We start from the raw sequence: 12,946 nt of genomic DNA, 5'->3' as shown, positions 1-12,946 counted from the left end.
AGTATGGGAAAAGAAGAACCTTACCTTAGCCAAACAATCCAACAACGTATCTCAGACCCCCTAGACGGATATTTGGGTCTAGTGATTGCTTGTCCGCCACCAAAAGCATCCCGATCACTAGGGATCGACCGACCCCCAGGGTACAAAGGGTGTTGCTCTCCCGTACGCTCTAGTTGGGGTGGAAGACCCTTCTTTCCATCAATGGCATGTCAGATGAGTATGGGCTAGATTGCCGAGAGCCCCCGGCAGAGCCGTCAACTGGGCGCTCCTTCACCACCAACCTTTTTCCCCTTGGAGGCTGGAGGGGCTTTGCATGTCTCTTGGAGGTAGGCTCCTTCATCCTCTTAGTCTCAACAGGCTTCCTCCCCCTCTCATCCTCAACGGGCTCCTTCCTCCTCTCGGCCTCGACGGGAGCCTTCGGCCGAAGTGGTTCCATTGCAGAAGCAGCTTCCCTCGGCATCGACTTCCTTGGTGCCCCCCTTCCCGATGTCCTCTTGTTGGACTTCACCATTTGCATAATTTTATCCTTGATGTTCCCCTGCATCTCTGTAAAACGCCACAAGACGTGTTAGTACGCGAAGCAAAATAATGAGGGAATACGGCATGTGCAACCGACAACAGGAGTTCCCCTACCAAGATGGGTAGGGCTGAGACTAGCCCACACCAAGGCTTCCTCCACCACCAAGGGCTTGACATGAATCATCCCCGACACCAAAATCCGGGTCATCATGTCGGCCTCCTCGTCTTTATAGTAAGGTTGTATCCTCTGGGTCACAAGATCTGGTTTCCCCCAGTTAGTCCTAAAAGGCCAACCCTTCAGATAGGACATGAAGAAATACTTCTTCTTCCAATTGTAGACATACGATGGGTTGTCCACCACTCTACCCCATCAACCCTAGAAGTAGAATAGACCTTCCCCGGTAGGGTGCTTCCTTAGGACGAACATGCACCGAAGGATGTTCACGATCACATAGACACCTCGGAGGTGAGCCATCACCAACACAACTATAATGGTCCTAACAACATTGGGGGAAAACTGACTAAAGGAAATGTTGTAGTAGTTCAAGAGCTCGGAGACGAGAGTAATGGGAATCGAAGGCCGAAGTGGAGGTAGTGCTCACACACCTCCCCCTTGGGCGATTGCCATGGCCTAACGTTGATGTTGGGGACTCTAAAACTATAGCCCCCGGGGACATGGTACATCTCACCAAGGGACATCACTTGCATCTTTCTGAGCTCGCTATCCAGGTTAGAGCGTAGAAAGCACATCAATGTGATGCCTTGGCCTTCAGCCTTGGCTAGGTCTTCAGGGCTCGGGTCCTTGACTTCCTTAGACTCTACCACCTTGGGTTGCACCAAGTCATTCTCAGGGGTGTTGCCCCTTGACCTCGTAGACCCAGTACTTTCATCGGGAATTTCATCGCTTTGCCGGTCGCACTTGGCACCTCCAGGAGCATTTCTCTCCCTCAATACCTGGACTTCGGGCCTCCATGGAGAGCCCTCGGATCCACTACTAGAACTCTCACTACTAGACGGGGAGGAAGAGGATGTGCTAGTGTTTGAAAGGTCAGGAAGCTCATAACATTCGGGACCAGAGTCAGAATACAACATGGCTATGGGAGAAGTCCTTTACTTAGTAGTCTGAGTCGAAGAAGAAGGCTAAGGGTTTGGCTAGAAGGTGCCGAGGTCTCGAAAGACTTGAGTAGAAGCAAGCAAATGGTAGCGATTGCCTCAACTAGTGACCCTATTTAAAGAGGAATGAACGACTCATATCGCTTTGATCCAACGGTCATGGAGCAGCCGACCTGACAGCCTGAACCGATGCATGCCACATGGGGTCGACCTCGGGAATGCAAAATAACGCCGGTTCGCCTGTCGATCCTAGGTTAGAAGCGACCCAACCCAAGCGACCCACCGCCCTTCTTGTGTATGGTCACGACCAGTCGACATCGATGCCTATCCCGTGTACGGATCCACAATGACACCTGTGAAAAGCACGATCGATGAATGCAGATGCCTCACACCTGTGAAGAGCACGTCGACACCGACTCCGCGCCCTCGGCCCTCCATGATCCTCTTAAGAGGCGGAGTCAACTAAGAAACAATTGCCACTGGATGACCGAGGGGAGCTCTTAGCAGCCGAGGTTGACGCCTTCGCGCTTCTAAACGACACTCTCTTCAACCTAGCCAAGGCCTTCACTTGATGTGCCATCCAACACCATCCAGTGGCATCATTGCACTCTTTTCAGCCGAAGCCAACGTCTCCTCTTAGCCCTCCATCGGACCTCGTCCATTACAACCTCGAGAGTGGGGGGCAAATGATATAGGTGCATGTGGCATGGCCTAGGATGTTGCCATGTGGCATCGACCGGATGCAATCCTGGATGCCCATTGCCAACCACCTCCAACTACTCCCAATGCAATGTTAAGTATAAATTGAGGTGCCCCTCTCTAGGTAAATCCATTTTGCTCACTCTTGCTCTCGAGTGACCTCATTTGAGCTCTCACCTCAGACCTCGTCCATCCTCTCATACACTTGACTAACTTGACCGTCGAAGTATCCGCCCCTGGGATAACACCTGGAGCCTCTGACATGTAATCTCTTACTCTTAGGTTAGACACATTGGCCTTGGCTAAGGAAGCAGATTTACCTTATTGCCCTTAGCCCCATCTTTAGCAGCAACAATGCCAGATTGGGTAGAGTGAGATCGGAATATTCTGGCGTAGAGGGAAAGAGAGAGAGGCTAGAGGTGGAGGGGTCCACTGCTGCAGCGACGGTAATGTGAGAGAGAAAGATAAAATTGGGTTCTAAAAAAATTTATATCACATGTGTATGGGTTTTGATGAAATATTAACAAAGGCTAACAGTAAGGGTAGAAAACATTAGAAATAGCGTTAGATAATAATCAAACAGTAGGAATAGCATTAATTCACCTAAATTTGATCGAAGGTCAACAAAATCCATCACGTAGAAGGGGGCTCAAGGGAGTGGATGGGCTGCATATAAGTCTCAACTTTTAAATGTACATCTAAAACCTTGTTTGGGAGGGCTTCTTGGTTAAGCTGCATTGATTGAGCCGCGTCATGAAACTCCAAAAGCCATTGCTTAAAAGCCCTCTCCCAAATGGGCACAAAAACCGTCCACCCTCCTCTACTGCTTCTCGTAGGTTGTGCAATAAGACCTAACAAGTGTCCCAGTCCCGTCTGACATTATTCCCATATGCAACATTGGTTTCAGGAAAAATTTGTCTGTCCAATGTGGATAGCCGAAGTTTGGTTTCATCTTTCCCATAACTTTGTTATCGAAGAAAACTGAAAGAAAAAGGAGAAGATATATCTTGTGGGTGTCATTGAAAGTAAATCCTTGATTCTTGAAGAAAAAGGATAGAAAATATCTCTCTCTTGTTTTTAGGATTGGTGGTATTGCAAGGATTTCCTTCAAACCAAAAGAAAAATCATCTTGCGGGTGATTTTGGAAGTAAACATATCTTTAATTCCATGTATTAAAATATTTTAAGAGAAAATTCCTCAATCGTTTGGGCTTAGTGCCACCGTAGTCCCTAAATTTTAAAATACTAAAATTCAGTATTCGAATTTTCAAAATATGCCAATCTAGTATTTATCGTTAACATACCATCAGTTATATGTATCATGTGATTTCATATGCGATTTAGGACTTTTGAAAATGTCAAAAATGTCTTTGAAAATAAAATACTGTTCATCATCTTCTTCCTCAAAAAGATGAAATAGAGCTTAAGCTCTCTGTCACAAACACCAAAACCAATAGGGAGATTTTATCAATATTCTATTTTTCATAAAAAAATGCAGGAAAATGGGGGGGAAGTTAAAAAAATAAAATAAAAGAAAAAAATAAGACAAAGATGTTTCATTTACCAACCCCAAAAGTACAGTGAGAATGCGTTTGGAATCGATATAAAAGTACATTGATGACGTTTTACACTGAGCCGTGAAGAAGTGGCTGTTGCACTTTTGAAAAGCATGATGTGATCGGTGTAAAATTTTACATCGATTTTATCGATGTAGTATTTAACCAATGTAAAACTTTATATTTGATGAGGTTTTACACTAATTCGTAACGTAAAAATTCCACTCCATCCAAATATATACAAAACCGAACTGGAGTGGAGTTTTATGTTGATCATGATTAAACACTCCCTCCAAACGTTGACAAAAGTGAACCAGTGTAAATTTTTATATCATTCTTGATTTACACCGATTCTAAAAGCAGCCTAAGGGAAAACAATATCCAATATTCACACACACACACACACACTTATATATACTGTTACGGAACCTTGAGAGAACGAGTTGACAAAGGTGCTGGGAATTCTGCCCACGTCTACCCATATAATATCGTAGTCACACATGAGGAATATCTCATCTTACTGCATAGTATTATGCATGGGAAGATGCTCCCAAATCATAGAAGTAGTGTGTTGTGGATAGACGTGAACAAAATTCTTGTGGTCTAAAGATCTGGAGTCATTTATTTGGACATGATCGCCTCTTAATCAGAGAGCTATCCACCACTGACAAAAACAGTATTCACTTACAACATTTGTTGCATAAAAGGTTCAAAATTTAGATATATTATATTTTTAGTGATCTACACGTTTTGTTTTTTTAAGGCGTTTTAAGAAACTTTTGCTTTTATAATTATTATAAATAACCTAGGAGGCCCCTCTGAAAAAAAAAAATAAGTGTGAAATTTAAAGTACCAATACATCTTTTTTGCAGTATCAAGGTGCATAATATCTTGAACTTTGGTTCAAACCAATCCAGGCTTTATGGGATTCTCTATATACCACTACAAAAGTTTAGCAGTTATGATTTACTTTAACCAAAAATTTAAGAAAAAGAAGAAAAAAAGTTGCTTCTCTCTCACATCCATGTGGATGGCTACTTAGGTAATGAATGCAATCAGCAGACTTTACCACAATTCAAACCAATTGACAAACAGGATTTGGATATTGCACAGCAAAGACACAGTTATGATGGTTGGTTTGCATCCAATCCATTTATTGGAGAAAATTGGGGAATTAGTTTAGTTGTTGCCGGCCTTGGGCTTCTTCACAATCATAACGCTACAATTTGCATGGTGTGCGCAGTAGTCACTTACACTTCCTAATACCGCCCTGCACCACCACCAGTGAACGAATTTGCAAGAGATGTGAGGATTTAGCTCAAAACAATATAAATAAATAAATAAATAATTCTGTAGAGAAAAAAAAGAAATGTGATGTCCAGCCCTTAATGCAGAGTGAGAAATTGAGTGATTGTGGACCATGATTGATTAACTGGATTTGTTCTTTAATGCACTTCACACCAATCTCACAGTATATCACAGCCGTGCATTAGGAAGATCTTCCCATAAATAACAACATGAAGTACGGGAGATAATCTCAATGCATGTCCAAAAGCACAATAAGGTTGGTGTGAGGTGGCTCTGTGAGGAGTAAATCCGAATTTATTGGTTTGAATATTTTATATTTATATAGGACTTAAAATATAAGTATTAACCTCATCATATGCTACTTTGGTTTAAACTTATTGACTTTTATAAAAAACCAAGGCAAGTATTGATATTATATGGTATAGTGTTTTCGAATCATTGTTAACTTGGATGGTCGGACTGTTTATCCTAAAACTTGTTTAGGCAATCAGCTTTGTTTACCCTTAACCCGTTGTTATGTCAAAAACCGTTGACTTGACCAATAACCCATTGACCCAGGTGTCAAACTTTCGACTTGTTGGTCCAGACAATGTTTTTGACTGTTTTTATTTTAATTTTTTAGTTAAAACAGACCATCCATTCGAACCAAACAATTACACCACTGACCCAAAAATTGGCGGCCAAAATAGTTCAGGTTTCGAATCCGTTTTTAAAACATTTATCATATAGTATGGACATGGAGTTTTAGTAAATTCTATTAGTAATATACAGTCTATTTGATTTCATAATGATGCGTAAGGGTGGCAGTTTCATGCCCAACCCATTGAACCCGTCCAAACTGCTTATTTAGTAATTTACTTAGTGGGTTGAAATTTAAAAATAGGTTTGAGAACAATTTAAATGGATTGGGTTGGGTTGTGGGTACCCAACAGATTAACCCCTAATCACACAAGTATGAATTGACTAGTTGGTTTCTCATTTGGGTTGGATCGGATTGTGGTGCAACCATACCTAACCTGAACTAGCGAGAACTGGGACTTGGTCAAATGGTCTGACAGTTTGAACCAATTTGGGTCAAGGCAGTGCACTCATAATTAATTCCAATATGGTTAGATGGTTTAGTGGGGCAATTGGTCTAGTCCGATTTAGAGCTGAGTAGAATTGAGAGGTTCAACCATACCCCGACAAGAATAAACGTGAACCCAGTCAAAAGGCCAGATCGCTCCATTTTGTTTGGACAGGTTCAACCAATCAATATGACTTGTTCCAGTTCGGATCAACACACTTTACCCACATTAACTTGAATCCGAGCCTGATACGTGACACCACAGTTTACCTATATTAACATGAACCCAAGCTTTGATTTGGTTCACCATAGTTGAAATGGTGGTTCGATTGGTTCTAGTTGGCCTGACTCAATCTAAGCCCAAATGGTCCAAACAAGCCCAATCCCAGTTAGCTGGTCTGGCCTGAATTGATCTGGGTCGGACCGCTCCACTTCATACCTAAATGGTCCAACCATGCCTAACTCAAAGCAACCCAAACCTAGTCCAATTCATACCCAAATGGTCTCGTCGTGCATGGCCCAAATTAAACCGAACCCTACCATTCCATTTGATCTAAACTGATTTGGTCAGTCCAGTCTGATTCTGTCCTAAATAGTTCAACCAACCCCAAACCCAATCGGGTGGTTTGTTCTGATCCGGTTCGGCCCAAACCCACATGGTTCAAACGTGCATGAGCAAGATTAATTCCTCTTAAATTACCCATGTAAAAAATGTGTATGTGATGGGATTTGAGCATGGAACATTCATGTGAAAGACAACACTTTCATCATCAGGCCATGTTTAACTAAATTGTCAAAAGGTGAATTGCATTTTTAATTTTAAGCAAATTTCATATAGTAAATACAAAATTAATAAATTAGATGGATTAGATTGGATCAAGATGGATTTGATTGAATTCAACCCATTTAATTTTATTTAAATGAGTCATTAAAACTCAATCCGCCTAACCCAACCCATCCAATTGCCGCCCCTCTTCATGCATCAGCAAGGTCCCAATAAAATAAAGATTTGACCATACTCGACGACTTAACTATAATATAAGTTAAAGTAAAATTTCAGAATTAATTCAATATAAAAATTGCTGTAATTAATTAATAAAGCCTGTTTAAAGGCATCTTATAATTGTGAGATGGTTCTTTTTTGTCTAGCAAGCATTGTATTGATATGTAAGAGTCCGGCTTCAGTCAGAGCAAAGTTCGTTCAAACAGCCTTTACATCCTTGTGTTGGGAATATCTTCATAGTTATGTGATTTATTTCATGGGAGATATTTCAAATGCAAGATTATAAAGGGCTGTTAGAAGGGTGTGAGCACTGATTTGCTTTGATAGAACTGAACAATGAACCATTCAGGGGTCAGATTTTTGGACCGTTTGAATTGATCAGACAGTTTATTTTGACAAAAAAAAATTTAAAAATAAAACCAACCAAAAACTACTAAATGGTTCAAATGATTGGATCAACCAGGTCAATAGTTTACTGACCAAATTAATGGTTTTTAGCCAAAATAATGATTCTGGGGTAAAATGGAACCAATCAAATGACCAGTTCCTAATTTTTCCGATCCCACCACCATGGGATATATATAAGTAATTTGAATGTATAAGACATTTCTAGACGCATACTTGTATATCTAGTGCATTTCTATATTTTTAGGCTTTAATCAAACATAGGTGTACATCTTTTACCTTTTTAGAGCTCCATAACCATGACTACCCATGACCAATATGGCTGCATGGTTTTTCTCTACGGCCTCACAGAGAACATTCCTAGGATCACCTTCCACAGATTCCACATCCGTTGTGTTCACCTGCAGATCAATCAGAAGTCATTGATTAAGGCAAACCAACCACATTGGCAGAAAAAAAAATATAATAACATAAAAGGAAATGGTGAAAACCAGTGTGGGTGAGTCGATTAGGGAAAGAAGTGATTAATTTGCTTTAATTTATATCACATTGATTCTATTGTTTTATATATCTAAAAAACCTTGATTATATTATTTTTTAATCAATGAAATAAGTTTTAAAATTTCAATACGATACATTTATTTTAACGCATTTTAAGACTTTTTTTAATAATTAAAGAACATAAAATTAATCCCTCTTGAAAATCTGAAAAAAAAACTAAGGGTCTGTTTGGTTTGCAGGAATAGGGTCTGGAATCGGAATCGGAATACTATTCCGATTCCAATTGTTTGGTTTGGACGGAATCGGAATCCTATTCCCAATTTCTAATGGAATGGCATTCCCCCATTTGAGGGAATGGCCCCTCCCTTGGAATGAAATCCCATTCTTTTTTATTTTAATTCTCATTCCCATTCCTATCTGAACCAAACAGATTATGGGAATGGACCATTCCGATTCTAATTCCGGAGGATTTTGATTCCGATTCTGACTATGAACCAAACAGACCCTAAAAAATGTAACATTCAAAATATCCACACATTCCTTTTGGTCCATCAGGGTGTGCTATCAATATTTTGAATCTTGCTACAAAATGAAACAAGTTTTGACTGAATGCGATGGCTGTTTAGTAGGATGTGGAACTGATGATAAGGTTTTACGTCAGTATTTAAATACATGGGACTTGTACCTTTTACAGTGAGGCCAATGAATTTATTATTGGCGTGGAACCTCATCATTGGTTCCAGTTCTACGGTCTGCTGGTTAGCCATCACATTTAACTAATATCCCATGGTAATATGCAGTTAATTTGTTCATTATTTAGAGGGAAAGCTTGCACTATGACCAGAGGACATGGAAGCCATGATATTCTCCATTGTGATGCACATTAACCACCTTTCTTCCATTGTTTTCTGTATCTACAAAGTATATCGGTCTTGTTTGGTGTGTCTTTTCATGCTGTCTTTCGGCTGTTTACAAATCGAGCAGATCACACCAAGGTCTTTTTTCGTTTGGTTTGTAGCAAATCTAGCCACCAAAAGTCAATGTGTCGAAAAGACATGAGAAGCCCATTTTGGGCTGATTTCGGGAAACTTCAAATGGAGCTTTTCGCGTCTTTCTCGCACGGAAAGACGCATGACAACCAAACTAGATTCGGTATGCTCAAGTCTTCATGCAAAAGCTTAATGTGTCTTTTCACTATCAGACCTACCAGAAGAACTTCTCAAAAAGGTTTGCCAAACGGCCCCATCGTCAAACTTGTCAATCTTGTGGTAATATTCACTCCTTTGTTTAGAGCAATGTTTTTTTGGGTAAATTGATGAAACTTCTCCTAGAGTTTTTGGTTGTTGCTAAAACCTCCCCTAAAGTTTGATAATTGTAATCACCTCCCTTGAACCTTTTGATATAGTTGTAAGTAGACCCCCTCTAGTAGAATTTTCTAAAAAGAGGCACAAAAATGTCCTAAATACCCATGCAATTATTTTTAGCAAAAATGTTTATTTTCTAAGTTCTCTTCATAATAACCACTACCTCAAACCCTTTTGGTCTCTTTTCTGAAATTGATTTATTTTTCAAATTTTCCCTTCATATCGATCACTCAAAGATACATCTGTAACTTTAATTTCTCTTGTTTTATTATTAATAAAGTTTTTATTGTTTTTTTCCCGTAGAAACCAGCCTCAATAGTAAATGTTTGGATATTTTGGACACTTTTACCTTTTTTTGTTAGAATATTCTATGAGGGGGTCTAATTGCAACTGTTTTAGAAAGTTTAAGAGATTGCAATGACTAAACTCAGGAGAGGTTTAAGCAATTTACCCTTTTAAAAATCGACTTGAAACCAGAGCCATTTTGGCCACTTATTTTCGGGTGAGTGGTTTTACTGTCTGATCTGAACAAATGATCCATTGTGATTTAGCAAATAAAAAAAAAAAAAAAAAGCTAAAACAAAAAACGGCCAATAACCATTGTCCAGGTCGATGGTTTGATCGCATATGTCAGTGGTTCAGGGGTGAAAAAGGAACCTAATGCCTGAACGGTCTGACCGTCTGGGTCAGCGATTGCTGGAAAAACGGAGGAAACAGAAGCCATCATTTCTAAACTTCAATATCTTCGGAGTATATTCAGCTATCTGATCTCTTTATTGTATATAGTCCCATTAATTTTTGGTTAAAGCCAGAAGATTTAAGCAAACTTCATGGAACTAACTTCATGAGAACAGATAAAAAAAAAGCTAGCGTTAATCTTGAGTTCTTTTTATCAAATAAAAGATTATACTATACTTACCAGATCAAGTGCCACGAGGTGGCATTGAACGCAGATTAATCATATCTAGAACTAATTACGAAGATTTAATTAATAAAAAGACTCGAATTTCTTCCCCATTTTCGTTCAAAATCAAGCAGTAGAGTCATCTAACAGATTGTTACCGATTTAGAGCTGCAGATTTCCTTTGCCTTCCCTGCAACCTTGATTGACGTCTTCTTCAGATCTGCCTCCACGAACGGCAAAACTTCGGCAGCCCCTGCAATTCCTTATAGTCCAGTTTTAGCTCGCCAATTAAAGGGAAAACACAGACCCTACTAAATTAAACCATCCAACTACTAAGGGCCTGTTTGGGAACTAGGGCTGATCCACATGAAGCAATCATATGTCTATTGGTAGAAAAACCAAGAGAGGAAAAAAAAATAAAGAAACATCGGAAAACAAAACGCAGCAGAGAGATCAAATCGGATTCTAGTGTTTATCTCACCAGGTCCGGCGAGTCCGATGACGGAAGAAGGAGACGGTCTTGCGTGGACAATGACGAGCCTAAAAGGAGGATTCGAGATGCAAGGAGCAAAAAAATGGTCGAGAGTCCACTCGAGAGCATAGAAGCTATGCTCACTGTCGTCAATGGCGATTACCATTACTGGCTTCTCGGAGTTCTCGCTAGTCGCCATTAGAACTCTGCTTGTCGCTAATAATTAATCCACAAGAACAGCAATTACCAGTTCTACTTCTTTTTTATTTTATTTCTTGATAATTATAACCAGTTCTATCTCTTTCTCTTCTTCTTCTTCGTTCTCTTTTCTCTTTGAAAATTTCAGCATTCGCAACAAAGGCCACGATATAGATATAGAGTGAAAGGTGTTTCCATTGGTCGCGCAGAGTCGTAAGCATACCGCTTCATTTGCAATACAATACGGTCACGTGGCCACCTGCTGCATGAGTACTAGTTTTGCTCGACTGATGAGTGATGACGTGGCTAATTATCATCCCCATAAAAAATTTAAATTTGGCCAACTCAAGCCAAATCCAACCCAAAATCATCGGGCTGAGTCAAGATTAGGGTGGAGGTTCTATAGCTCGGGTTGGGTTGAATTAGGGTTGATATCAACCTATCATCACTCCCAATCTACGGGTGATATAGTTGAGATGGCTTCCGTCAGGGCAAGCCCATGCCCACACGTTCCAACCACCTATTACAATCTTGCATTGGGAATATCTCCCGATGAAATAAAATATGAAGATGTTCTCTATACAATGCTGTAATAGCTATTCGAATGGGTTTTACCCTGACCGAAGCCAAATTCGTGATTAATCAGGTCAGGCTGTCCCCTGGTTGGGTTTAAAGAGTTAAACCACTTTTGCTAAGACACAGTGTTGTAGCTGAAACAAGAAAATCAAAGTCTTTGATGTACTCTCTGAATCTGCTACCCACAAAGTATCACTGCCGTGTATTGGGAACATCTCCCTGTAAATGACAAGAGAGATGTTCCTAATGCACAACTGTAATGTATCATGGGTATAGAAGTGGGTAGCAGATTCGGACACTTTGATGTATCCATATGGCTTTGAATTGGGATCTTTTGTCAACAAAACACCTTCCAACCCTCTATCAATTTGATTCAACACCACACATCTCATTGTGAAACTGGGACTCACCATAAAAGTGGAATCCACCATATATAAAATGTGTGGTGTGAAATCATATTGGTCAATAGAATGAAGTTTATTGGCAGGTGACCTGGACTCATATTGCTTCACCTTGAACGAAATGAAATGACATCTTAGTAGGGTCATAGCAATAAACCTAAGGCAGACTTTTAAAATCACTGCCCCCCATAGTCTACTAGTAGCCCCCTCTGCATCCTGTCTGTGAATTTGGCATCAATATATGGTTAGGATTCATCCCTCCTGTATGACGAGGCTAAGAATTTTGACATGCGCTGAACAATCATTCTCCCTAAATCTAAAGATACGACTTTTGGTTTCAGCCTAATTTTATCCGTATGCTACAACCACTGTCATAGCAAAAGTGATCTGGCTTGAATACAAGACCTGACTAGTGATGAATCAAGAATTAATACACTAGATCCCATCACGGGTTTAACTTTTAGGATAAGGGGCTTGCCTTGTGTCTGGACTTATGCTTAGCCATTAAATGAAGGGAGAAAGACAGTTAAGCCCAGGGTCAGAATTCATAGCCATAGAGTACGGTTGGGGTAAGTGTCAGTTCAGAATTGATGTTAATTGACAGGCAAGTATAGGTGCATGGACTATGGTTTTTAGACATTTTGAATGTTTATAAATTTACAATGTAAATCAGAAATCTGCATTAGACTTGTTTGGTACTTTTTGTTAAATGAAACCTTTGGCTTAAGACCAAAATCATCTTGACTATGATACCAGAAACATATCATATCCGAAAAATTTATCATTTAATCAATCTAATGTTATTTATCAAAATTTAGGGATGGATTTTGATTGGTCGAAGTCTTTTGGTACCATGACTTTT

The 12,946-nt window shown here is 39.9% G+C and overlaps 1 protein-coding gene across 1 annotated transcript; it reads right to left on the bottom strand.

Annotated features, from left to right (window-relative positions):
- Positions 1 to 4,711: 4,711 nt before the first annotated feature.
- On the bottom strand, positions 4,712 to 11,347 carry LOC148867517 (universal stress protein PHOS34-like). Its single transcript, XM_088979884.1, has 4 exons — positions 10,919 to 11,347; positions 10,596 to 10,690; positions 7,948 to 8,069; positions 4,712 to 5,156 (listed from the first exon to the last, which is right to left on the bottom strand). The coding sequence occupies exons 1-4, from the start codon at positions 11,106 to 11,108 to the stop codon at positions 5,066 to 5,068; spliced, it is 498 nt and encodes a 165-aa protein (XP_088836010.1). The 5' UTR covers positions 11,109 to 11,347; the 3' UTR covers positions 4,712 to 5,065.
- Between the last annotated feature and the right edge of the window lie 1,599 nt (positions 11,348 to 12,946).

The sequence above is a fragment of the Nelumbo lutea genome, chromosome 3 (assembly GCF_056320005.1).
Source record: "Nelumbo lutea isolate HS-2025 chromosome 3, American lotus-T2T, whole genome shotgun sequence".
Classification (NCBI taxonomy): domain Eukaryota; kingdom Viridiplantae; phylum Streptophyta; class Magnoliopsida; order Proteales; family Nelumbonaceae; genus Nelumbo; species Nelumbo lutea.
This window is presented reverse-complemented; position numbering and strand designations above follow the sequence as displayed.